General features: G+C 51.6%; 1 protein-coding gene across 2 annotated transcripts; it reads right to left on the bottom strand.

Moving 5' to 3' along the window:
* Nucleotides 1–17,726: 17,726 nt before the first annotated feature.
* On the bottom strand, nucleotides 17,727–27,270 carry mtpap (mitochondrial poly(A) polymerase). Of its 2 annotated transcripts, XM_084703875.1 has the most exons (9): nucleotides 27,079–27,270; nucleotides 26,610–26,776; nucleotides 26,159–26,392; nucleotides 25,517–25,738; nucleotides 24,070–24,281; nucleotides 21,896–22,122; nucleotides 20,664–20,756; nucleotides 20,440–20,513; nucleotides 18,474–18,958 (listed from the first exon to the last, which is right to left on the bottom strand). In XM_084703875.1, the coding sequence occupies exons 1-9, from the start codon at nucleotides 27,230–27,232 to the stop codon at nucleotides 18,605–18,607; spliced, it is 1,737 nt and encodes a 578-aa protein (XP_084560001.1). In that variant the 5' UTR covers nucleotides 27,233–27,270; the 3' UTR covers nucleotides 18,474–18,604. The 2 variants fall into 2 exon arrangements, with proteins under 2 accessions (XP_084560000.1, XP_084560001.1); XM_084703874.1 differs by lacking the exon at nucleotides 20,440–20,513 and having other exon boundaries at nucleotides 17,727–18,958.
* Between the last annotated feature and the right edge of the window lie 30 nt (nucleotides 27,271–27,300).

Below are 27,300 nucleotides of genomic sequence, written 5' to 3'. Positions count from 1 at the left end.
GTGTTTGGGAGTTATTTGTAAGTTGTAATAGCAATTTTTCTGTCAGGAGAAATCCAGAGTATGTAGACTGCTGTAGATTTGTGTTCAGTGTACCTTGGACTGAGATTTAATCACAAAGCTTATGCTTTTTCTTACTACACGAGAGGAATGTGCTAAACTTGGCCCAGCTATAATAACCGGCTCTGCATTTGCAGTCTCCACAAACCAAAACTGTCCATTTCCCATCTAGGGTCTTCACCGGACCTATAATTTAGACTATTTAAGGAATCTGGAGACTATTCTGTTTCCATTTTATCCTCATTGCCTCTATGGAGCCACAAGACATCCTTAACCCAAACAATTGTACCACAATGTCATTCGGAAACAAAACGACTATATTTTGATGGTACTTTCCAAAGCTGATTCTGTCCATTGCATATGACACGTGTACGAGTATCAGCAAATATCTGCTAATGGTCAAGCTATAAACACAGGCATGTAATAGGGTTTGTCTGCATTTGACTGTGCAAAGCATTAACAAATGACCACACATTCCAAATGTATGTAAATGTCTGCTCAAGTTGGTCCAATTCAAAGAGTAAAAAAGATTGCTCTGCAAAAACGGTATGATGTCACTCATCTCTTGCACACAGAATGATGTTGAATAACAGGACTGATCCATTTAATGGAGAAATGAATGTGTAGTGAAGGATATTGAATGATGTCATTGCACCACATAGCCCACAACCCTCTCTCTCGCACACGGGCTATCTAATCAACTCAGTCTCTTCCTGCGGAAAGCTTGCATGTTTTCCCCAGCTTTTCAACTGTATCTACTGAAGTTGAAAAGGTTATGGGCAATGTTACACAATCAGGTACACACACAGAGTCAAACACACAGTGAGCTGAAGTGAAGCGCCCCATTAGTGGACTCGACGTGTTGCCTACCATCCAAACAGTTTTCCGACCCCCTCACTCACACATAATAAAAACCACAATCACAGTAGACTTACAGCAACAAAGCTAATCTTTCAATGGCTGATTTGACGGAGCAAAGCTCCTCGTGTAACACGGCCCAGATGTGGAGAGGGTCCAACAGTATGTGGTCTCTGGGCTCGCCGGCCTGGCGGTGCAAAGTCACCCAGAGGCATCTGCCTCTGAGGGAGATCAGAGGGTGGCTGGGGGGGGGGGGGTGGCTGGGGGGGAGGGGGGGGGCTCTGTGTGTGTGTATTGTTAGTGCGCTGTGGGGTTTTAAGTTTGGGCCCCAGCTGGGAAACCTGGTTATTGTTGTAAGGTAAGGGAATTGCGCTGAAGGGTTTAGGTGTGTGTGTGTGTGGGGGGGGGGGGCTCTTGACACGTAGCGGATCATGTAAAGCCTCGCTCACCTCTGAACTGATGCTGCAAACAGCTGCCTTGTGTTGACGTTGAGATTCACTTTGATCTACTGCGATGGGAAAGCAGCTACTGGCTTTCCCATGGCAAGACAGAGCTACTCTGGAGGAGTCTGTGGTCAGGGCCACGGTGTGCAAACAGGAACACCTACGGTGCAGCATACATCCTATTTGTCTCCTCAAGTTTTCATCTGAAGTCGGTAAAAACCAAGTAGCTCCCTTGATAAAATGTAGCCCACGTAAGTATCTACAAAGGATATGTGGTATTGTCGTAATTCACTGAAGACTGAATGAAAGATAGATATCTTTAGATAGTATTTTTAGAAGATAAGATACAGCAAGACTAGCACAGGTACTCTGGCCCGAGGCCCTGACTACAGTATGTGACGGGAGTCAGATGGCTGAGCGGTGAGGGAGTCAGGCTAGTAATCAGAAGGTCGCTAGATCAATTCCCCGCCATACCAAATGATGTTGTGTCCTTGGGCAAGGCACTTTACCCTACTTGCCTCAGGGGGAACGTCCCTGTACTTACTGTAAGTCGCTCTGGATAAGAGCGTCTGCTAAATGACTACATGTAAATGTGACATCTGTGTGTGGAAATTTGGGCAGCGCCGTTGCTCGGACAAGCATGTGACCTCTGGGATTCTCCTGCCAGAGATGACATCATTCGAGCGTGGCGCTCGTTCCTATTGGACGCGGAGCACCTAAGGAAACACGGGAGAACTTCGACTGACGCGACACACATGGCCCTGACGTCTCGACTAAAATATATGACGCCGAGCCCCGCCAGCGATTTAATCGACGTGCCATTTGAGTGACATTACAACATTGAGCAATGCAAGTGTGGCTTGGCCATCCTCACAGTGCGTTCCTTCAGGACTGGGCCAGGCAGCTCAGTGAATCACTCCGTCTGTATGTTTTACCATCCCAGTGTGGTGTTTGCTCTGCTGCCTGCTCCAAGTATCACTTTGCTGCTACAGGGCCGAATACACAGAGCCCTTTTAATCGACGCAGTCCAAGAAATCCAGGCTGTTCCCCCCGGGACGGAGCTGGCCATCCCAGACACGTGCACGCGCGCGCGCACGTGCGCAGACACACGGAACCATGCACACACACACACACCCACACACAGCATTGTCAAATAGCTACGCTCGACGGACATGAGAGGAACCATTGCATAGCTGCGATATCTATACCTGTTGGATATACACAGCTTCGGAGCCACTAACAGTTTAGACTAACATGCGGAATTTGAGAAGGCCTGAAGTGGTAGGAGGGGGGATCGATGGCCAATAAAAAGACCATTAAGAGGAGAGAAGAAGAAGGAGAGTGTTTGGTGGGGCTGACGTGGCGAGCGCTCTGAGTGATGTCACCCCCCCTGCCCTGCACGGTACCAGGCACAGCCCGACCACCGCCACCCCCCCCCCCCCTTCCCCTCCAACCCCCCTCGGCCTCCCATCCCTCCACCCAGAGAAGAGGGTGATGACAGGAAAGCGAGACCCCCCTCCCTTCCCCTCCTCCCCTCCCCCCCCCCGCCCCCAGCACCCCAGTAGAGCGCGGGGCTCGAACATGTGACGAGATAAACCCCATCTGGAGCACCAACAGGGCCTCACTTCAGCAGTCAACGACACAGAGACGCCGAGGAGAAATGAGTCCATTGTGCGTGTCACGACCCTCAGTCACTCACTGACACTGACTAATACCGGAGTCGAGTGACTTTTTACAGCACTCATCACAGCCACAATACCGAGAGTGAAACATAAGTTACACGAAAGGTGTTGACTGTTCGTTTGTTGATGTTCAGGCCAGTGGCCCTTCCTGTATGGATCATTCTTCATACATTCAGTCATTCCTGTGGCCCTAATCTGTTTTTAAATGGATGGCTGGTTGGGTGTTTGCCGCACATTTGAGTCAATGTTGATGGCTGGAATTCTAGGAATTGTTGAACAGGTATTTGCTGCAAAATAAATAACACATACCTAAAGCTTGCATCATGGGAATCCCCCCCCCCCACACACACACACACACACCCCACACAAACATTATCGGCAGAGTTCAGTCTGTGGGGGCCCACAGTGTGAGAGATGGATGACAGACAGCACCCCATGATACAGTGCGCGCGCACACACACACACACACACACACACACACGCGGTTGGGCTTCCTCTCTCGGTTTCCTTCCCGTCTCTTGACATCTCTCCCAGGGATGAGGAGGGAGCTTTCAGTGGGTCCACTCCCGGTCCTCAGGCCTCACAGCGGCCACTGTTTGCTTTTCGCCGAATCCTCCGGCTGACTAATTATAGTGTCGGGCTATCTGCGGCCCTCTCCACGCCCCTGGTGTTCCCGGTCCACCCCTCGTGTCTGGACAGTGAGTTCTGCCCCCACCAGATGTGGGGCAGCTAGTCCACTGCAGGCACGCCGCGTACCTCGGCTGTCTCTGTAATACTTGAGGAATGTTATCCTGCGCAGGGGGGGGGGGGGGGGGTAGGGTGTAATGGCTGAGCGAGAAAAGGACTTCCTACCGTGTGGGTGGCCACACCCATCTGTCTCTATGGCGATACCCTTAGAAGTTCTGTTGTTTGCGTTTCCGCTGGGTAAGTGAGTGGTACAATTGTCGGAACACTTTGAGAATTCTGTCTCAAATGTGACTGTGCGAAACCTTGTTTTGTGCGTCACACATTTGTTGATTCATTTCCACCTTTATCCAATGGAACCTTCCGAGGGGTTTCGAACCTGCAACCTCCGGCGTGGTAGATTAATGCTGAGCTAAGTCGATAGCGTTTCTGAACTGTACCCTTGGAACTTGACGACAGGGGTTCACCACGGATGAGGCCTCAACGGGTCTCCCTTAGACGGGACCTACCACAGACATCAGACAGAGGGAGAGGTCTGGATGAGGACGGGGAGAGGGGGATGAGGACGGGGAGAGGGAGAGGTGCTGGGAGAGTGTATCCAAACAAAACCGCCTGGCTCTTCAGGCTCAATTGAACATTAAATCACTTTGGGGGAGGAAAAAATGACACAATGTTATTTTTTGTTGAGTTGAAATGCATGTGTTTGAGCAAGGTACACACAGAGGGTATGGAAGTCGAGCCAGACAGTTTTAAAGACGGTTTGTTGTTTTTCAAATAGTGCTTATCCTGAAGGAATCTGACCACTCCAAACATGGATGTTGTTTTGCTCTGTGAAGTTCTGCTCTGGTCAAATACAATTTGAAAATACTGACAGTTACCTGAAGTGATTTGATCTATTCCTGTCAGTTTGAATGAAGTCAATGGAGTGCTCAAGGTAAACCTAATGAACTTCAGCACCATGTTAAGGGGGGGGGGGAGGGGGCTGTAAAATACAGTGGCTTTGTGTGTGTGGGGTGACTGTGTAGGACAGTGTGTGTGTGTGTGCATGCGTGCGTGCGTGTGTGTGTAGAGGGGGGTTGTACAGTGAGGCGTGTGGAAGGAGGACAGTTGAGTGAACAACAACTGGAGCGGCTGCAGGAAGTTGTGATCTAAATGTGGATGTTCTGTTGTCCCCGTCCCACCCTGGCTATTGTGAAAGACCCTCCCCGCTTCCAAACACATGCGTAGGCTGGAATCATCCGAGTCGACACGCTCCCATTGTTGGAAACAAGACTGGAGGTGAACAGCGGACAGAAGGATGAGACTCGTCGGATTACTCTCAGATGGGATGGAGTTCACGTCAGGTCAGGTTAGGAGCCCACTCTTGTTCCAGCTGCAGATCTAAGCAGAACGGCTTTCAGCCAGCTGGCCGCCTGACCTGTTGGCTGGCTGGCTGGCTGGATGGATGACTGGCTGACTGGCTGGTCGGCCAGCTGGTTGGCTGGCTTTTAATTGTTTTGCTGGCTGGCTCCTGGCTGTGGTTTGGAATGGAGCTAACCTGTGATCAGAAGCCAGTCGGCCCTGCCACCTCCCTGTTCCTCTGTAAACACTGCTAATCTGCTGTCCAGCTGCCCCTCAGGAACACGAGATGTTGTGTGTGTGTGTGCGTGTGTGTGTTTGTGCAAAAGGGAGGGGGAAGCCTGTCTTGTTCAGCCTGGCCACTCAAACCAGAGTTTTCCTCTGATCATCCTCCTCCTCATTATTGTCACCGTCATCAACCTTGACGATCACCAACACCACAGCAGGTCAAAAAGTGTGCCGTTGATAAAACCAGACATAAAATGCGGTATCAGAAACCACCCAGACGTAATCCCAGACCCTTCCTGTATCAGCCACTACAAAGCTTTTATAGGATATTTGAACCTGGGTGGACTGGATCTGCAGTGAGAGTGAAATGGACTACTTGCTTTTTACTTACAGTACAGTTGGTCCAGGGGGATTTACTAACCGCCACAAGCCTATGATCCTACACACACACACACACACACACACACACACACACACACACACACACACACACACTCACTCACTCACTCACTCACTCACTCACTCACTCACTCACTCAGAGCAGGATGGTTCTCCACTTAGATGCCAGGCTATTACAACAGAGCCGAACCACTTCTGTCTACCATGGATAGAGAGAGAGAGAGAGAGAGAGAGAAGGGAAGGAGAGAACGGAGGGCACAGGGGGATCGAAAGACGTGGGGATTGATGACACAGAAGGAGAGAAAAAGAGAGGGAGAAAGAGAGAGGAGAGACAGAGAAGCAAGGGCGAGAGAGAGGGATGGATTGAGAGAGAGAGAGAGAAAGAGAGAGAGAGAAAGGGAGAATGTTCTGACTCGACGATGCCATAAAAACCTGAGGCAGTAGAGACCACCAACGTAGAGGCCTTTGTAGGGCTCTTGTTTAGTGGTTGGTTTCCACCACAAGTTTAGTGGATATTACAGGGTTGCATGTCCGGTGGCACACTGCGCTGATGTCTGCAGAAGCAGAGAGGTCAAAGAAAACATTGAGAACCTTCTAGAAATGAGACAGGGTTTGATGAGGTTACTTTTACTATAAGAAACAGCCGTATCGTTTCCCCGATACATTATTATTGGGAGAGGAAGTCTTGTCAGTTGTATGGGTGACTAGCAAGCACTTTGTGACAGGTCAATCAATGTGGTAAAAGGATGAGCCACACAACAAGGATGCCATTGAGGACTTGTAATTAAATTAGGTCGACAAAGCAACATCTGTCTCTGGTGCAGACGCTGTTTCTGTCTCTCTCTGTCTCTCTCTGTCTCTCTCTCTCTCTCTCTCTGACTGTCCTTCACCATGTCTCTCTCTCTCTCTCTCTCTCTCTCTCTCTCTCTCTCTCTCTCTCTCTCTCTCTCTCTCTCTCTCTCTCTCTCTCTCTCTCTCTCTCTCTCTCTCTCTCTCTCTCTCTCTCTCTCTCTCTCTCTCTCTCTCTCTCTCTCTCTCTCTCTCTCTCTCTCTCTCTCTCTCTCTCTCTCTCTCTCTCTCTCTCTCTCTCTCTCTCTCTCTCTCTCTCTCTCTCTCTCTCTCTCTCTCTCTCTCTCTCTCTTACTCTGTACCACACTTTCTCTCTCTCCGCCCCCCCCACCCCACCCCCCCCCACTTCCTCCTCCTCCCTCCACTCCCCAACCTTTCTATTGCTGAGTCGTTTCAAGGACTGTTGTCAATACCGGTTATTAATTACAGGAAAAGTGTCACGTTTAACTGCAATTCCAGCCCCCCACCCCCCAGCACCCCCACCCCCCCCACCCCCCAGCCCCCCCCACCCCCCAGCCCCTAGCTCCCCCAGCCCCCAGTCCGACAGAAGGCATCTCTGGAGAAGCAGAGAGGGAGGCACACCCTTCTCCTCTGTGTGTGGGAAACCAGCCAGCCACGGTCTCAAGCTGCATTCCCTAAAAGAGATATCACCCTGGGAAAAAGAGATACTGTTGCCTTGTGATACTGTACCACTCCAAACACAACTCCGATAACAACAAACTATAAATACAGGACTTAAAGACAACCTCATATCGATAAGCTTTCTCAGCCTCATGGAACAGCGCAAGCTCCTCTCAGAGCATTCCATAACGGGTCTGTGTCTATTCTTGCAGTTGGATCTCACAATTGTTTAAAAATAACACATTTCCTATCTGGATTTTCAGTGTATTAAATGTCTTTGTGGTTCTGGTGTACTGTCTGAGTATGTTGGTTTGATAATTTGCAGTCTGCAATAAAGAGGGAGTGATGAGTGGTCTTGGGAATCGACTGCCCGCACCACAGGGCTCACGCCAAACTGACTGATGGCATCGAGAGTTCACTCTAAGTGCTAAGTCCAAGTTGAGAGCAGGGCCCTAGTCAGCAGCTGAACCTGCAACACTGTGTTGACAAGGGCAGGTCCCTAACCACCACCCTTACTCCCCCAATCCCTCGCACTCTGGCCTCGTGCCTCAAGGACAACCTCGCGCACACAACAAACAGTGTATCATGCTGCCTTGTTTGTGTTGGAAATAAAATATGTAGCGATGGCGGCCTCTGATAAGTTGAAAATGATGGAAGTTTGCTGTCCCAAAGGGAGAAATTAGACGAATACACTGTTCTGGGACAAACGATACACAGTTGTGTCTGACACAGTAATGTGTTCAGCTGAACTCTGGAAACTCTATTTCAGGCCAGGAAACAGGGAAAACAAGCCATGATTCGTTTAACTCCCTGTCACACTAACTGGCAGACTCAATTGTCAAAAGACAATTTTCAAACACAATCAATACTTAAACATGATTTTATGACTTCATAGATGAAGTCCAACCGATGGAGCAGTGGCATAAGTATAAACTTCAGGTGAATCAAAACTCTTCTAGAATCTTTAAGTGAGAGCCAGTCTCCTACCTGAATCTCAGAAGGGGTTGCTGGTAGCGCCGGCGGCAGGTCAAACATTAGAGGAGGGGGGGTCAAAGGTCAATCCCCGGGGCGGAATGAAGTGGGTGTTTCACTCCTATGGGTCAGCACCCAGAGACCCCCAGGTCTCCTGGGGGGTGGGGGGGTTGGGGAATGGGGGGGTGGCGGTTAGTGGTTTGCATGCTTGAGCAATGACACACGTTACCCTAATCTGGGCTTTGGGAAAGAAAACAAAACCGAACAAACAAACAGGTACCTTGATGAGAGAAAAAGGGCCCTTGCAGTGCGCCTTCCCCTGTTCCTGACGTGGAAACGTAATGCGACTCAAAGAGAAGTCTCGTAAAAACGGGTGAGAATAAAGCAGACTGAGAGGGCAAGGCATTGGCAGTCGACTGCACCTCAAACCCTCAACTACCATCTTGTGATTATATGTGTCCGCTAAATGTAGAGCCCAACATGAAAGTGTATGATTAAAAGAAATGATTGCGCAGGTATGTAACGCATACACACACTTAGACACACACACACACACACACACACACGTAGACTCCCTACCCAAGTCTGACGCTACAGATTGCTCACATATGTTATCCTGGCAGTCAGCCACCTGCCTCTCTCTCTCCCCTACACAAGAGAGCTGTGTGTGTAAGTGTGTGTGTGTGTGTGTGTGGCGGGTGGAGACAACCAGCCCAGATCCTGGATCAGCCGTACCTGGCTGAACCAGAGAACAGACAGTCTAACTTTAGATTCAACAGCAACAAGTGTACACACATGCCTCCACAGCCATATTGTCTGCTGATGGTGCATCAAACGCCAGTCGAAATCAACCTGGCTGGTTCAACTACAAGGGAGCTGACTGCCACGTTTCATCCACATCGGCACAAGCGTCTTCACTCGGCACGCAGGGATACCTCATGTGTCTCCCGCTTGTTTGATAATGAGGGAGTTTGAAAAGAGGAGAGGGGAAGAGAGGAGAGGTGGAGGAGGGGAGAGCAGAGCAGAGGACGGAGAGCAGAGGAGAGGAGCGGAGGTGTAAGCACCCTCACCTTGCGCTTTGTGGGTTCACAGAGAGGACACAGACTAGAAAGCAGATGCTCTTCCCCCCAATCAACCCACTGCACTACTGTTCACCCCGACACTGTGAAAGTGATGTCCCTGAGGAGAAACACAATAAAGAACTCCCCTCTCTCCTCCCTTTCTCTAGCGTTCTTCTTCTCTCCGTGATAAAAACAGATTTGTGGGCCAAAGACAGAGGCCTGTGTGGTTCTGGGTGCTCTGCATATCAGCAGCAGCCAGAGAGGAGAGAGTGAGGACAGAGAGAGACAGAGAGAGAGAGAGAGAGCGAGCAAGAGAGAGAGAGAGAGAGAGAGAGAGAGAGAGAGAGAGAGAGAGAGGGAGAGAACGGAGGGCACAGGGGGATCGAGAGACGAGGGGATTGATGAGACAGAAGGAGAGAAAAAGAGTGGGGAGAGAGGAGAGAGGGATAGATGAGAGAGAGAGAGAGAGAGAGAGAGAGAGAGAGAGAGAGAGAGAGAGAGAGAGAGAGAGAGAGAGAGAGAGAGAGAGAGAAGGAACGAGAGGTGAAACACACTACTTTCTTCCTTCCTTCCATCGCTCTGGCGGCACACCCATGTTTTGATTTGCAGGACAAGGCGGAGTGCAGGAATTGGCCAGACGGCAGGGGTGGGATTCATGTAACTTAAACTGGTGCGAGGGCAGACGTTGTTCTCCCATTAACTTCCTGCTAGTAGCTTATTGCAACACAGCTAGATTCATACCAGACACAGTGACCTCTACCAAGAATGCTGAACATCTACACACCTTCTTGTCTTTATGGACACTCTATTCACAAGCTATACCAAAGCCATTACTTTAACGATGGACTATTTGAACAGAGATTTGAGCCTCCTCAGTGTGTAATCTAAATGCTTACTGTCTGTGTTACTGTAATGTAATTGAATAGCTGTGGAGTTGGCTCGGTTCCATTGGCAGAGAACAAGGGCAAGCATTGAACACATCCATAATAAAGCTTGCACATCGCACACAAAAACACAGAATGCAGGTCTTCAACAAAGAGAGGAGAGAGAGAGGAGAGAGAGACAGAGAGAGAGAGAGAGAGGTTGGGGGGTAGAAAAAACCCACTTCCATGTCTCTGAAGTCATTTTGAAATAGAAATGGAAATCTCTTCTAAAGATCAGGGTGGTTATTATGCAGGGGAACAGGAAATTCTCTCTCTCCATTACAGCAAGGAGAAAAGGAGGCTTTAACGTGTGCCCCCAGTATCCAAAATATCAAAGCCCTGCCGTAATTACTATTTCAAGTCGAAGGGACTCAACCATTTCCCCACTCCTCTGTTCAACTTCTCACTGGAAACTTCAAAGGGTTGCAGCTTTTCTTTTTATAACTCTGATTTTCTTTCCCAGTTTAAACAAAGGGAGCAGAAACAAAACCAAAGGACAGGAGTAGAAGACCAGGCGGTGTAGCCGAACGCCGCCTCACTGATCCAACATACTGTGTCTGTCCCAAACATGACAAAGTGGTCAGCTGACCTCTGGGGAGCATGACTGTAGTGAGATGGATGAGGAGTGGAGAGGAGGGGCGAGGAGGGGAGAGCGTACAGGAGAGCTTAGAGGAGAGAGGAGTGGAGAAAGGAAAAAGGGGGTTCATTACTTCCAATATTCATCTGAGATTCTGTTCATCCCATAAGAGGCAGCTGTGTGTGTGTGTGTGGAAGGCGGGGGGGGGGGGGGGGTCCAATCCAGAGCCCACAACTCTTTACCAGTGACAGGGAAGCAGAGGATGACTATCAACCTGATAACATAAACAGACTCGATCCCAGATTACAGCAACTCCACTTTCTCCGCTGTCTGTACCCTGGCATCCTCTTTCACCAGCCTGTCTAGACTAGTCTGCAGCGGTCTGTATACCGATCAGTATGCTCAGGGCAGGGGTGAGGTGGGTCAAAGGTAGGCGAGGGAGAAACGTTTACTCGTAATCACTCTTCCAATTAATATCTCTCCATCCTGTCACTCTCACTCAAACTCCTCCACGACAACAAACAGACTGAGTAAACGATAGCCCAAACTGATGGATCGGAGTGCTATGTTTTGATTCACACCCAGCAGCGCTAGGCCCAATCCGAGGACCCCACCCCGACTGCCCCACGTTGCCTAATTGCATGTGGGTTAACATCGAGGCGAGGGTGGAAAATTCCAGAGCAGTAAGATAGCTTCACTCCTGGTCTCCCTCTCTCCAAATTAAAGGCATGTGTGGAATTTCATGCCAGAGCCCTGACAGGGAGCAGGGAAGAGAGGAGGAGCGGGGAGGAGGGAAGGAAAGAGGGGTGAGGAAAGAGAGGAGGGAAGAGGAGAGACCTCGGGAGCGGCACATGTGCTCCTCCTTCAGCGACCCCCACTCTCCCCCTTCCTCCCCCTCCCCCCGCCCCCCATGCGGCCCAGCAGAATAAAGGCATTATGGAGGCTGAAGTCCGGCTGCACATGCCCCAAATGCCTCCTTAATCAAAGGAAAATAAACCTGGCCGCGGTCGGCCCATCGGTGTCTGGGCGAGTCAACCTGCCCCAGCGGCCCGGAATTGGAACCTGCTGTTGGGGGGGTTGGGGGGGGGGAGGGGTGTGGGCAGGGCTCCTGGGCCCCCGGTCCCCTCCCCGACGCACAGGAAGAGACCCTCCACCGTGGAGAAACCGCTCTATCATCCGGGAGGACAGCCACCTATTTACGGAGATCTTCCCCCCGAAAACAAACCCCTCGAGCGACCTTCCGCTGCACTCTGTTGGCTGTCGTCGGAAGTCGACGCCAACATGGCTCTCACTCATGCGTGCGTGGCCTCCACTCTGCGTCTCCAGCCGTACCCCTGACAAAACGCAGAGCAACACAAGCACTCTACCCCCCAACAAGGCAGCATCGAAGGGCTCACGACACACCCCAGAGCAACTCTCGTTTCCCAGCATCGGGGTCGGCAGTTTGCTCAGCGCAAGGCTCGGGCCATGGAAAACAACATCAACATCGTTCTGCTCTTAAGTCTTCAGCATGTCCTCCTCTTCCTCCCCAGACAGCCAGCCTGCATTCTACCAGACAGAGCTATCGTGTTACCTTAATGAATCCCATTAGCCAAGCTAGGCTAGGCCCGGGCTCTGCTGGGCTTCCAACACACTGGACTGCACTGTGTGTGTGTGTGTGTGTGTGTGAGAGAGACAGACAGACAGAGAGAAAGCTCGAGAGACAGAGAGATCAAGAAAAGAAAGGAGCCAACTGGACTGCATTACTTGGAAACGGGACCTTTAATGAACTCTCAACCCTGAGCGGAAACACACAGACCACACCGCGTCCTCGTCCACACAATAACTCGCTCTCTTCCACTTCCAGAGCCCCCTCCGGAGGGGAGGGTCGGCGAGGGGGATAGGGGAGGGAGGCAGGAGGCTGTGGCAGGGAGGGGGTGTGGTACTATGGAATGGTTACTCCCAGCTGGGAGGGCTGGAAGGTTGGGGGGGGGTTAACTCAAACAGCGTCGGCCCCCGTGCGGGTCGTAATGAAGGGCAGCCGGCCGGGTAACAGGGGCTGCACGCTATGGGACCTGGGGGGGGTGGGGGTGGCGCTGACCCCTCGACCTCGCTGACAGTGACCGGGTGACTCTGCTCGGGGGAAGGATGGTTGTTCTCCACGCCCTCACCCATCTGATCCCCCAGGAAGCAGTCCTTAGAGAGGAAACTGTCCAAGTTAGTCGCCGTCAGTGAAGCCAGTGAAGTCCCGCAACAATCTGATGCGGCCCGAGAAAACGAGAGCTGTTTCCATAACAGGGAAAAGTCAAGCCGAATCAACTAAAGAAGTCTCACTCTTTCACAACGGCAAGAGCCAAAAGACTTAGTTTGGAGGAAATTCCTTGGGAACCCGACTATCCCATTGTTTTTGACAACAAGCAGAGGAGTTCAGTTTGGAGTATGTGACCCTGGACCTGGATGCAAGCCTGTCCGCTCACCCAGACATCCCAGGCCAGTCTGGGCAGCCTGGCTCCCTGGGCAGCAAGCAACATTCTCTAATGAGCTGCACACTGGGATCCAGTCGATGGTACACACACACACACACACGCATCCATGCACCCACGCGCACAAACACACCTATACATGTGCCCCCACCCACCCACACGCATGCACACCTCTTAACAAGGCAGCGTGTTCAACTCTGGGGAGCGGGTACAGTAGCTGCTTCATTAACCAGACTGTGAACCTTCGCAGGAAGCCGATAGGCCCGTTTATTAGGCTCGGTTATTACGCAAGCCGAACCGGGTAGCCTCTAATTGGACCCGGCGAGGAAGGTGGGCGGGACGGGGGCGGAGGCCTCTCATCTTCTGGCCGTTTCCCTTTTTCTCCCTGATCTGCGGGAAAGAGGTGGAGAAGAAAGAGAAGGGGGAGAGAGAGAGAGAAGGAGAGAGAACGGAGGGAGGAGTGAAGGGGATGAAAGTAACCAGGCAGCACATTGACTATTCCTCCAGAGGAGGTTTGATGCTTCTTTTCGCTCTCTTCTCGATAGCTCAACCCCCCCGCTTCAACCTACTATGTGGAAGACAGCTGACAGGAAGTGTTTGTCGTCGCCCCCTCCCATCCTGACGATGACAAAGTCAAACGCTTTCTCTGTGAGAAAAAAAACAACCCAGTTGGTAAACTCCCCTGGGTAAACAATACAACCAAAGGATTGAAGTATGGTAGGCATCCCTTCTCTCTTCCCTACCAAGCTGATCCAAGGTTCACTTTACCGGGCCTGACAGATGGCCTAGAATCAGCCTGCGTGTGTGTGTGTGCGCGTACAGTGAAGCTGCGTCTCTACCAGCGTCGACAGACACGGTACCCGGCTGGGTGTCCCTGTCGTCCCAGCCCCAGTCAGAGACAAGAGCTGGGACGCAGACGGTCCTACTGTGACCTCCCCACCCTGGTCCACTCCATCTGCCCACCATCGGACTGCGGTTCGTCTGTCCTCGCGTCCGCCTCTCTGCCTACAAGAGAGGAAACGAACGTCGATCCGCAAGCGAGGACGCCGACAGCTCCGTGTGTTTTGAGTGAACTGTCCCTTTAAGGGCATCTGAACAGCACGCGCCGGATCATGGTCAGGGGATACAATTACTCCAACTCAAATTAGAGCCTCCCAAAGACTTATTCATGCTTTGGATACGATTGGCGTTCGTTATCAGTGCCATTAGCATGTCAGGCTTTTCTTGGACTTTTTGTCTTGGAACAATCCCTTGCCTGCACTGTACAGATAGCGTGCCGTCTTGCGCACATAAACCCACGCTTGCACTCTCTCTCTCTCTCTCTCATATTCAGCCAATGGAGTTACGGGAAAAACACGGGGTGAGCTTTCGAAACACTATTTCAGGAATTCGGCAGCCACCTACGAGTGACATCTGAAATGAATCGTCCTCGGGAGAAGAAGGGGGGAGAATATGCATCCCCGAGAACTTACCCTAAAGAGCCGGTGATCCTACTGTATGAGCAATCATGCCTCAACACTAACAATCCTTTTTACAATAGGAACGAAATCCTGTGGCTTGAAAATATTGTTAAAAAAAATAAAGAAATAAATCAAAAAGTGGAGCTACTCTAATTGCAGTAACAGAAACTCAGAACTGTGCCTTTATGACTTCCAGGAAAGGATGTCATAACTGACGAGTGGGCCAGCGACTACCGTAGGCTAGGTGCTTCTGGGGGCCGCGCACAGATGTTAGCGTTTGAGACAGCCACACTGTAAACGTAGACCCGGAGTGTCGCTTGCTGTGCACACAGAGGACTGTATGTGTGTGTGGGTGAGAGAGAGTGTGTGTGTGTGTGTGTGTGTGTGTCTGGAGGTCTGACCAGTGTGAGGAGGGAGCCAGGAGCAGGGCTGACGCACAGCCTCTCACACAGCTGATAAGGTTAGTTCTGGCAGCCGTCTTGACAATAGATTAAGCCCCCTGTAGGAGAGAGAGAGAGAGAGAGAGAGAGAGAGAGAGAGAGAGAGAGAGAGAGCGAGAGACGAGTGGTTCTGCCCAAGGGGAGGTGACCCATCATCCGCTTGGCAGAGGCCCAGCTCCGCATCCACAGACCCTGCCTCCTACACACCCCTCTACAGCCAAAGCAATGGACCAATCCAGCCCTTGGTTGGATCGCGCAGCTCCTAGGGCAGGGGGGGCCAAGCCAGCGCCTGAGAGCCGGACCCACAGTGGACGCGGGCTTTACTGCGAGGCTTAGTGTCCGTCTTCCAAATGCCAGGGCTTTGGTGTGCCACACCGACCCACCAGGGGAACCAAAGTCCTTGACCTCAATGGGGCATTTCCACGTCCTCGTATCCCAGCTCCTCCTCCACTCCGCTGGCTGCGACGGACAGACGGGACGCCCAGTCGAAACGCTGCACACGAACGCTCCTCCGTTCGTCCTCCTGCACCCCGGCCCCTGTATGGAGCGCTGGGCCAGGATTGGTTGAGGAGACATAACTCAGTCCTTTGACGGGGATTCCCCTCGTTACTCACTCCTGTCCTGTTCCGAAAGAGATGCTGGTTACAATGGGAGCCGTGTGTGTGTTGTGTAGCCGCAGTCCCCCCCCCCCCCCCCCGTTTTATCAATAACAACCATACAGATATGGTATCAATAGGGGCCTGCCCTGGCCTCTCTTGTCTTGAATAGAGGTCACTCCAGCTCGTCCAGCACACTGTATCTCCCTTCTCCCAGAAATAAAAGGAGGGAATGTGGAAAGAACCATGGGAGCAACCATCCCATTGAATTACCAACACACTGCTGGCTAACCCAATTAGGCAGTGTTTCCCCACTTTTCAGGCCGTCTTAAAACAATGCCACTCCTGCATGGTACAGTGGGGGTCGGTCCTGGGCATTCCCTTACAGTGAAAACAGGGTTTGTGTTATTGGGCTGGCCGCCAGTGTTTTCCAAGGGCTTTCTCTGACCCCCCACATCCCCCCCCCCCCGTCCCCCGTCCCCCCAAAAAAGGCTTTCCGTAGTTTGGCTGGGCTTGCTTGTTTTAGCCAGATTCCGGTAGCTTCCAATATCCCCTCTCCATCTTTCTCACCTCCTCGCACGGTTCCCTGAGTATGTTCGCCGCGACAGCTACGCAGAAGGAACTGACGGGTAGCAGAAGCACACTCTGATAACCCCCAGGGACCTCTGAGCGAGCGACAGGAGCATTCCACAGCCTCCCCACCCCCACCCCTCCCCCCCCCCCCCATTAGAAACGGGAGCACACAGACACAGGGGACAACTTTGCACGCGCTGATGATTCGGGGGGGAGGAAGGTTGACTGGTCTGGGCGGGCGCTCGAATGGACTAGGGGGGCCTGCTTGGGCGGACGGTTGTCTTCCCCACTCTTGGGAGCTGGTGTAATGACCCAGCACAATGGTAGGACGATTCGTGGAACTGCGAGGGGAAGCAGTTGGAGATGACTCTCCCTCGGGTCGGCAAACTGCAGGTGTTTGTCTGGAGGAGGAGCTACAGAGGGACCTGCAGACATCTTCCAGCCTGATAAAACTGTATGTGAAAATGGTCCGGTCGATAAGGCCCCCTTCAATACATCAAGCTCCGGAATGTGCTTTCCTGAAGTATAAAAACCAAGAGGTGATTTTTCGAAATCCCCCAGGTTTGAAAATGCAAAATTACATCTGCAAGCAAAAAGAAAATCCCCCTAAAGAGGTTGTTAAAAGCCTACAAAACATAGGTTTAAACGTGGAATTTCAAATCACAACATCCAAGCCACGACCATTTTTATTTCTTTTTCTCGTTTGCTTTTTCCTCCTCACAAATCCCTCCCGTGTTTTTCAAACCCTCGAGCCACCTTTCCAGAGAATTCTTTCGGGCTCGGAAGGACTGAAGGGAGAGAGGAGGGAGCCAAGAAAAATCCCAGATAAACTCCAACCACAGAGCTGTGTATCCCTGACCCTCAGGAGGTCCAGCAGAGAGCATCCATCTTGGAGCGATCCGGACGATAAATCAGATCCAGTCGTGAGGCCACCCGGAGACACTCAGCATGGGGTCAGCGATGGCAAATCAGCCAAACAACCAACCCCCCCGTCCCCACCCCACCCCGGGGAACCACCACTTCTGGGTGAGAACTCCCACAGGAACCCCCCGCAGGTGGCCTGGACTACACTACCCACAACACCCTACACTTACCTTCATCCACGGGTCTCATCGTCATCTTTTCACCTATCCATAAGGTGGGAGATGGGGAGAGAGAGAGTGAGTAAGGGAGGGGGGGCGGGGTGGAGGGGAAGTTCAAAGCCAGAGTGGTGTGGGTGTGTGAGGCCGACGGGCTCTCTCCCGTGCCCCCGTGGCGGAGAGGGAAGGAACCATTAAAACTTGATCTCCTCACCCCCCCTGACCTCGCTCCGCTCCGAGCGGAAAAACAGCTGTGGGCCGCACACTCCAGCTCCCGGAGAACAGCCTCCAGGGACGCTGGGCTCAGAGACACACACACACACACACACACACACTTTCCCCATCACCATCGCACACACGCCAGCTAGCACACACGCACACATACATTCGTGAACACACGAGTGCCAAAGAATTAGGCTGAACGGAAGATGAGAGTATGTTGTTTATGGTGGCTCTAAAATGTTGGAAAAATACCTGGAGAACGATAGTGTTTCGGGGTTAAGTTGCTAATGCAATGTCCTGAAGAGAGCGAAAAGGGATCGGGAAAACGCCACGATCGGCGTTCCGGCGTTCAGAGCAAACTCTGGAAACCAAGTTGAAACCTCTGTCTCTGTTTACTAGGCGGCTTGTGTTTTAAACGGAATGTGCCCGTCCACAGTTTCAGCATGCTTGCTCAACCAGTCGCTTGTTGGGAAAGGTCAGTCCATTCTTCAGCCACACCACAAGGCCTGATCCAAAGACAAGCTGACCGACGGCATGGGGCTCTGGAAGAGTTGAAACATTCCTCGGAGAAACGCATTCGCTCTTTTGCGTCATCACTTTTGGACCGTGGAACGGTTCGTTCCCAAAACGGTATGCATCAGGAGCGCACAGCGACAAAGTCTTTTCCCACCTATCGGAATCAACTTCACCACAAAAATCATTTCCCCGCTTTGCAGTGACGTTTTAAAAGTCCATCCTGTATAAGGACATTTATTTGACAACACAACAAAGCCATGTACATTTACTTCCTAAGTAAACAAACGGACAAACAGACATACGTGCGTGCGAGGTTTTCGGCCTCGGCACGTCTATAGGTGGAGCGGTGTCGCTGCCGCGGAGACAGAGTCTTTGCTTATCACGGAACCGCTCGATCGCACAGTCGCTTAGTGGAGTCCGCCGTCCCGCCTCGGCCCCGCCTCGGGGGCCAGGACGAGCGTGGCCGCTTGTGGCCCGTCCACCGCTCTCCTCTCAGTCCAATGATGGATGGTTGTGAACAGCACCCTCTGGTGGAGAGCCTGCTCATCTCCCTCTCCCGCTCGCCTAGCTCTTCTTCTTCTGAGCCGGGCTTTTCAGACTCTCCAGCAGGCTCTTGATCCTGGCGCTGGCCGGCTCCAGCCTCTTCTTCTGGCGGCCTTTGGTGGCGCCCGCCGCCTGGTTGGAGGGCAGCAGCAGGGCGGCCAGGCCCCAGGTGGCGTGCCCCGCGCCGGGGCCGGATTTCCGGGCGGCGGGCGGGGCGCTGAACTCCTGCTGCTGGAGGATCCAGGCCGCCTCCTGGCACAGGGTCACCATGCGGCCCAGCTGGGCCGCGTTGACGTTCTTGCTCACGTTCAGGGTCGGCTCGAACGGGTTCTGGATGTGGAGCGCCGACGGCTCGGGCTTGTTCTGCTCCTTCCCCTGGGAGGGGGGCACGCACACACACACACACACAGACACGCACACACAGACACACGCACAGAAACACACACAGAGAAAACACACACAGAGAAACACACGTAAAGGTCAAGCTATCTTATTTAACCCAGCAGGCTCAGGTCTTTGTTGTCATATCTGGGCGTGCATGTCATTTGAGTGTTTGTGTGTGTGCGTGCGTGCGTGAGTGAAATTGTCAGGGAGCTTTTAAAGCATCATCCTGGCATTAGCAGCCGCGAGGTGAGTTAACATATTCACCGTGCCTCATTCATCAAACTGTCAGCCTGACAGAATCACTGCCGGAAAACGAGGTGCGTGATTCACCCGTTAGACTGAGAGAGAGAGAGACAGAGAGAGAGAGAGACAGAGAGAGAGAGAGACAGAGAGAGAGAGAGACAGAGAGAGAGAGAGACAGAGAGAGAGAGAGAGAGAGAGACAGAGACAGAGAGAGAGAAAGAGAGAGAAAGACAGAGAGACAGAAAGAGAGAGACAGAGAGACAGAGAGACAGAAAGAGAGAGACAGAGAGACAGAGAGACAGAGAGAGAGAGAGAGAGAGAGAGAGAGAGAGAGAGAGAGAGAGAGAGAGAGAGAGAGAAACGATGAGATGGCCAAAACAGCCCTCTCCTAATCTGCTCTGGACCCTTTCCAACTCCAGACCAATTCCGTGTGACCCTGTGACGGCGAGCGATCCCGGCCCCTCTCTTACACTGTACTTTCCTGTCGCGTAGGGCACAGTTGGGATCCCATACCACCCCTGTCACATGACCCAGAGAGACAGGTCAGGGCTGAATCTTAGAGGAGGGAGGGGGAGGGCTCAATGCCTTGTTTAAAGCCCGGCTATAAAACAGGATGAATGAATGAGGGGAAGGGATCTAGACCGGGGATCAGCCAGAGAGCAGCATAAAGACATCAGTCAGAGTGACGGAGAGATAGGGAGAAACACAGTGCACACTAAAGATGATTTACGCCACATTCTCTGCTGGTGAAAGGCTACAGGCAGAGGCCAGGGACGCAAGGGCTACAGGCCCCCTCTCCCTCCCCCCCCCCCACGAAAGTCATCCCTGACCCGGGGTCAAGATCGTACTACACCTCCAGGCTCGACCCAGGCCCGGATAGGTGCGCGCACGCGGGGGGGCGGTTCGTTTCACGAACGCGTGAAACAAACGAAAGAACTGACAGTCTGAGTTGGATTAGCGCGCGGGTGTTTTTGTTTTTGCGCTGAGCAGGCTGACGCTGTTATTGTGGACCGGGCTGAGAGGGGCGGGGCGGGCATCAATCACTCTCTCCTATTTGACGGCTGTGGTTTGGAGGCGAACGGAGTGACGCAATCCGGAGAACACGCACTTCATCTCCCCCGGTAGGGGACCTTGAGGGAGGAGGGTGGGGGGAGGGGGGTGGGACTGTGAACGGGGGAAGGAGGGGGGGGGGGGGTGTCGGTTTGTGCCTGCTAGCTAGGGGCTCTTACCTTCCTGATGTCTATAGACATCCTGTTGAACGCGAAGCTGCCGTAGAACTCAAAGAACTCCTGCAGCAGTGTCGCTGAGGGGCAGAGAGACAGACGAGACCACGTTCGAGTCCAATGCTGGGACACACGATGGTGAGAGTGTGTGTGTGTGTGTGTGTGTGGGTGTGTGTAGCAGCGTGCCCGCGCAGGCCCAGTCACCGTACGGTCTGGGCACCTGAACCCACCTAGCGGCTCTGTGTTGCTCTGCAGCTGGACCTTGCTGACGTCGCTGACGAACGTGCAGTCGTTCCCCTCGATGACGCTCCTGTCGCCGGGGCCTTGGGAGAGAGAGGGAAGGGGTGGGGGGGAGAGAGAGGGAGAGACGCACTGAATGGCACGACACGCATCAACCACACTCTGATGGATGGCGTCGCTTAGAGAGGGAGAGAGATGGATACTGAGAGAGACAGTGAGGGAGAGACATAGACAGAGAGGGAAAGAGATCAACAGAGAGGGATAATGACAGAGACAGAGAAACAGAGAGAGAGAGAGAGAGAGAGAGAAAGAGAAACAGAGAGGGAGGGAGAGAGAGAAACGGAGAGGGAGGGAGAGTGAGAGAGCGAAACAGAGAAAGGTAATGACAGAGACAGAGACAGAGAGGAAGAGAAACAGACATTGGGAGAGAGAACCAGACACAGGGCGAGAGAGAGGGAACCAGACAGAGGAAGAGAGAGAGAGAACCAGACCGAGGGGGAGAGAGAGAGAGGTAATGACAGAGACAGAGAGGGAGACAGATGGACACAGACAGACGAGAGCCCAAGGCGTGTGTCCCTGTGGGGGTCCTTGGCTCTCCATCAAAGCCCATCCTGCCAGCCTCCTCGACCACGTCAGAGTGGGGGTCACACCTGAGGCAGGGCCATTTCAAATGGATGCCCCGTGGAACGGTGTGTGTGTGTGTTCTTGTATCAGGGAGGGCGGGAGGGGAAGGGAGGGAGAAAGGGTGGGTACTGTTCTTGCCAGAGTGATGGGGCCTTTATTGTGCTGTAAGCACTATGTGTGATAGTGTCTGGTCTAAGAGGACGATAGATTGCTCTTGGCCGGCTATTCTCTGTGAGCCAAGGAGAGGCTGGGGAGAAGGATTGGGAGGGGGAGGGGGTTCACAGGCAGCAGCAGTGGACTGTGGCAAACAACCCCCCGCCCTGCCCCAAAGTCTTTAACCTCCAGCAACTTGGATCGGAATCCTCCCAGGAATTTCACCAGACACGTCCAACAAAAATAAACACAAAATCCCCCCCCCCCCCCACAATCTTTTTCCAATGTCCTCCTCTCCCCCAAGAAACAAACAAACAAACACATGGGATCCCCTCCGCCCTCACTATGGACATGTTGGGACCAGTCCCATTCCCACCCAGACGTCCACACGCAGAGAGAGAGGCCCACAGAGGGAGGGAGGGAGGGGGAGCATCAGAGGGCCTACCTGCCAGGCCCCTGAGGTGCTCCAGGGTGGGCAGGATGGGCGGGCTGCGTCTCTGGAGGAAGAACAGCACCATGACGGTCAGGGAGAAGTTGCTGACCCAGGCTCCGGGGATGCTGCTGGTGACGCTGTGGGCCCGGGCCCAGCAGCGCACGCTGAACACCAGGGAGCGAACCCGGGGGTCCAGCCTGCTGTACAGGTACAGCAGCTCGGAGCTCTTCATCGCCACCCTGAGGACAGAGCGGCGCACGGGTCAGGGGAATACCGCTGGGGGGGGGGAGCTCTGACCGTTCCTCCAGCACACCTGATTCAAATGAATGGTCATTACCCGGCTTCCACGGAGCTTGATAACGACCCGTTCATTTAAATCAGGTGTGCTGGAGCAGGGAAACATCTAAAGCATGCAGGACAGCGGCCCTCGAGGACCAGGATTGGACACCCCTGCCATAAAGTGTTTTCTTAGCTCCTACATTCATTGTTTTATCCATGCGTTTCATTCCTGATCATTTGGTTCCACTTAAGACATACCGGAGCTAGTCTTTACTGAGCGTAGCAGATAAGGGGGGGTAAAAGAAAAGAAACTCACGGTGCTATATTTCCTATGATCACTAGAGGGCAGTGTTTATCCTGACTGTGACCTTTCTAGGACTACAGCCCTTCATTACTCTGCATCCACTACCAGCAATATTAAAGCAACAGCCAATAGCTGCTTTATGTCCTTGATATTGCCCAAGAGAATTCATATGATTCATTGTGTTTAATCTGTACAATAGCATATGTGTGTACTGTATGCATGTAGGTACTTAAAACATTTGAATTGCCTGAGATCATCTCTGACCTTACAGAAGTGGATGGTGGCATGGCTGTTTTCAATGTATCCATATGGATTCAGTCATTTTTCATAACAGACTACCGTATTTTACGGACTATAAGTCACACTTTTTTCTTTCTTCATAGTTTTGCTGGGCTTTCCAGATTAAATGTTTGTTCTTGGTCTTGGATTTTGTTAAATACATTTCTAAATAAATGCGACTTTTAGTCCAGTGCGAATGTTTTTTCCTCTTTGTGACGCATTTTTTTACTAATGCAATTTATACTCCGGCACGACTTAAAGTCTGAAAAATATGGTATAGGTTTCAATAGTATTCAAAAGGGGACTTCAACCCCCACTTCCTGTTGTGCTGACTGAACAGAAGCAAACAGGAAAGCATCGATGTGTCAAACGAGCGCCATGAAACCCCCCCCCCCGATCCACCCACACTAGCCTGGTGGCTACCCACCGTTTCCTTTGAAACGCTGGTTTCTGAACGTTGCAGGTGTGCGTGGTGTGTGTGTGTGTGTCTCACTCAGGCAACTGAGACCACAGTATCCCTCAGAGGCAGAAAGAGGGAAGTGAAATAAAAACAAGCTAACCTCTCTCTCTCTCTCTCTCTCTCTCCTACGGTGGCCACGCGTGGCTGTAGGCATCTAGTAACTCGCTGTGGTTCACGTTAGTTTCTGCTCGTGAAATGCTAATGGACCAAAGATGGCTTCAGGTTCCAGCCACACAGCGAGCGTGCAGCTACGCGAGACAGAAACAGCGGTTGCCATTTCGTATCATCGCCGTTCGGTGTTCCTTTTGTTGTCAAAGGGTCAATCGCACTGGGTTGCTGTTTAATGCTGAACAGGTGTGTCAGTGCATGCATGTACCGCAGGGCATCCATTTGAACGCACAAATAAAAGGGCAACACACCAAATACTAAAGCTAATCTGAAACTCACGTACACTTTCAAAGATTCAACTTTCCGTCAAATTGTTCAACTGATTGTCATTTGTAATAAAATAAAATAAACTCTGTTGTATTAGCCTACATTTGAAAACGAATATAAAACCTAACTACCGACCTCTAGGATTTTTTTTGTTGCAGCGGGGGGCAGGTCTGTCCGAACCAAAACATAACACCTTGTACAGCCCTATTTCTGATACCGTGGCGGCAGAAATGTAGCCGCCGCGGGCCGCCACGGACAAATCAACAGAGCGGAAACCCTGACCCAAGTGGCGGTCTTCGATTTCCACTCTCCTGTACGCGAGCCCGATCAAACGCGAATCGGAGAATACCTCGGATCCATAAGCGCCAGGTCACAGAGAGCGTATCGGCTGAGAGAGGCGACGATCCAGCCGCCGCGCACACGGCCTACCTGTTGTTGGCGGTGAGGTCACACTGGAAGCCCGAGGGCTGGTGGGCGAAGCGGACCAGGGGACAGCGGGCGTTCAGGATCTTCTGCAACCCCACGCAGCCCGGCCCAAACTGGTCCACGCACTCCCCGATGACGGAGAGGATGCTCTGGGTCACGGCCCGCTCCGAGTTGGCCCTCTTCAACTGGAACTCCAGGGAATAGCCTGCTTTCGGCTGGGCACAGGGGGGGAACACAAGGGGGTCGCTCGGTGGTCAGAGCGCTTCACTGCAAGTCTCGAGGTCACAGGTTCAAATCTCCCCTGTACCGCAAGTTGCTTTGGGAACGAAAGGTGTCTGGTAAATGGCAACTTTCAGTGAAAATGTATCTGTCGCATACATGCAATTTAAGGCTTATTGCTGTGTTTCGCAACCATCTGCTTTCATTTGATGGGAGTGATTTTGGGGAAAGAGGAAGGAAGTGTATTTTTCACTAGGCCGCTGTGTTGACCTTTCAATGCCTAGTACAGTAAGCTGGCATAGTTAGTTGTTAGGTTGGTGTGCTATTCAACCTGTACTGCCTGGAAGGAAACGTGGATTTGTTGTGATTGCATCAGTCACCTGGGCCAGTGTGTGCTTCTGCATGTGTGTCTGTGTGTGTGTGTCTGTCTGTGCTTAATCAATGAGATGTGATGAAACTTCTGAATGGGCTTTTCCCGCCATATAAAAGTAAACAAATTAGACTGAACAGAAGTTCCCAATTTACCTGAACAAATGCTCCTTTTTACTTATCAGCAACAAAATAACAGAGTAGGGACAGTTTACCGCAATCTGTCTATCCGGACCTTTATCTTAGATACACTATTACACATCATAGGCAAACATCAACACCTTCATCTATTGTTTGAAGGGATTACACAGCACTTCAAACTATCCTACTATCCTTTTAGTTGCATTCAAGAACAACTATGACCACTGACTGTACGGAAAGCAAACAACAAGATAAGACTTTACAATCTCATATTTCTTAGTTGTATGTTCAGTAAACATCCTGTGTGTGTGTGTGTGCGCTGTGTGTGTGTGTGTGTGTACGTACAGTATATGCATATATTACGTGCAAAAGTATTAAGTGCAAATAACATTTAAAAAAAATATATATATATATATGGCAAATATATACGGTTTCTCAACATTGCATTCAAAATGTTTCTCAACATTGCACTTTTAGACTGCCACACAAATACAGAACAGTATTCATGGTGGAGGGGGAAAAGTAGATGCCTCAGACTTTTGCACAGTACGGACTCATCTCCCCCCCCCCCCCCAGTGTAGTGCTGAAACAGACAGGCACCATCCTGCACTAGGCTGTACCCTATCTTCCATACGGCCGTCCCCTACCCTGGTGCCTCGACACCAGTGACCACAGCGAGGTGAAAGGAGACAGAGCGGACGCAGCGTGCCGCTGCCCTCACCTTCACGCTCCGCCCACTGATCCGGTCCAGGTCCAGGAACATGTCCAGGTCGCAGCCCAGCTTCCCGAACCCGTTGACGGTCGAGCCGAACGGCCGGATGAGGCATTCTGGGAAGTAGGCGGCGGCGACGTCCTGGAGCAGCGAGCACACCAGGAAGCGCAGGCAGATGTTCTCCTCGGTCAGCTGGTACATCGCCGTCAAGGACAGCATCTGCTGGTCTATCTGGAGACCCCGACCAAGAGACAACAACCCAGACATGAGGTCTCCCGGGGGAAAGCTCCAGCTTGGCCCCTCCATAAAGTGCACTTCCAAACCGTTACAACTATGCACATCGGATCTGATCCTTGATTGTCATGCTGTCCCCTGCTATCTGCTATGTGTACGGGGGGGGGGATAAGATGGCTGAGCGGTTAGGGAGTCGGACTGTTAATCAGAAGGTTGTGGGTTCGATTGCCGGCCGTGCCAAATGACGTTGTGTCCTTGGGCAAGGCACTTGCCTCGGGGGGGAATGTCCCTGTACTTAATGTCAGTCGCTCTGGATAAGAGCGTCTGCTAAAATGACTCAATGTAAATGTGTGCGTTGCTTCGGACAAAAGCATCCACGGACTGAACGCCATGTCAGCTGTAGGCGCCCACACTTACACTCTCCTCCTTGGATAGCCTCTGGATGAGCTCACTGATGGGGATGGTGGTCTGGGGCTGGTACTGGGGAAGCGACTGGCCGTCAGACAGGTCTGCTGGGCCGTTACTTCTGAGAGAGAGCAGCCGGGACTTGAAAGGCACCATGGCTTCATGATTGATAGTCGGGATGGCGGTCCCTTCATAAAGTGATGTGATGCTCTCCTTGTTGGCAAACTCCACCACGGCATATGTACTCTGAAGGGCACAGAAGCAACACAGGAGTTATCCTACGTTGAATGATCGACCTAATTACATACAGTGTTTGATGCATACCATCCCATGAGCGAAGCAACACATGAAAGTAGAAAACAAACATAAAACGTTTACTGATGTATGTCTTAAGGCAACATGTATACTGTCTGAAAGTATGGCATTGCAGATGTTGTTGGATGCTAATCATTCTAAAACTTACATAGCTTTCATAAAAGAAACATTTATTTATTGGTCCATGTCTTGAAAGATACTTTATAAACTTCTTCTCGTTGGTTTTGGCTTGACAGCTTATGAGCACAGATCTTTCCGCTTGCTCTTGTCTCTCTTCCAAGACCGCATAAAACGACTTGAGCCCATCCTTTGGTTCTGTGGATGTAGAGGACAGAATTCATCAAACCAAACAGTCAATAAACATTGTCGAAGCTTTGAGTCTAGAGGGCTGCACCATGCCGTCACATAAGCAGTCCAAAGCAACTTGTATCACTGTAAACTCAATGTTATTGACTTGCGGGTTGTGCTATAAGCTTTCTACCTAATGTGGTAATAAACATCATAAATGTTAATGTTTTGAAGCTAACTAATATTGTTAGCTAACAAGCTAACTATGCGTTTTCTAAGAAGGCATGTCATAACGGACTGGACAGTCCCTTGCAGAACGAGACACATACCAATTTCATCTGTCTTATTCAATGTCTTGCCTTGTTCGGCTACATTATTTTTTCCGAACCGTCTTCGAACAAGCAGATCATACGTTTGAAGGCACTTTGACAGGCTTCGCCTTCCACTCATGTGTAACCTGCACACACCAAAGGAGGCTGCCATTGTTGCACGGAGACTATTGGAAACAGCGCATGCGCCTGTTGTGTTCTATGGCATGAGAGAGGAGTCAA

The sequence above is a fragment of the Hypomesus nipponensis genome, chromosome 8, assembly GCF_054491055.1.
Source record: "Hypomesus nipponensis isolate SF chromosome 8, ASM5449105v1, whole genome shotgun sequence".
NCBI classification, from domain to species: Eukaryota; Metazoa; Chordata; class Actinopteri; order Osmeriformes; family Osmeridae; genus Hypomesus; species Hypomesus nipponensis.
The sequence above is the reverse complement of the archived record's forward strand: the minus strand, read 5'-3'. Positions and strand labels throughout refer to the sequence as shown.

Excerpts from the sequence above, each read along its gene's own strand:
- mtpap (XM_084703874.1), bottom strand. The coding sequence starts at position 27,232 with ATGGCAGCCTCCTTTGGTGTGTGCAGGTTACACATGAGTGGAAGGCGA. Across the intron at positions 26,393-26,609 it reads GTTTCTTTTATGAAAGCTAT|AGTACATATGCCGTGGTGGA; the intron begins GTAAGTTTTAGA and ends TGTGCCCTTCAG. Across the intron at positions 25,739-26,158 it reads GGCTATCCAAGGAGGAGAGT|ATAGACCAGCAGATGCTGTC; the intron begins GTAAGTGTGGGC and ends CGGGGTCTCCAG.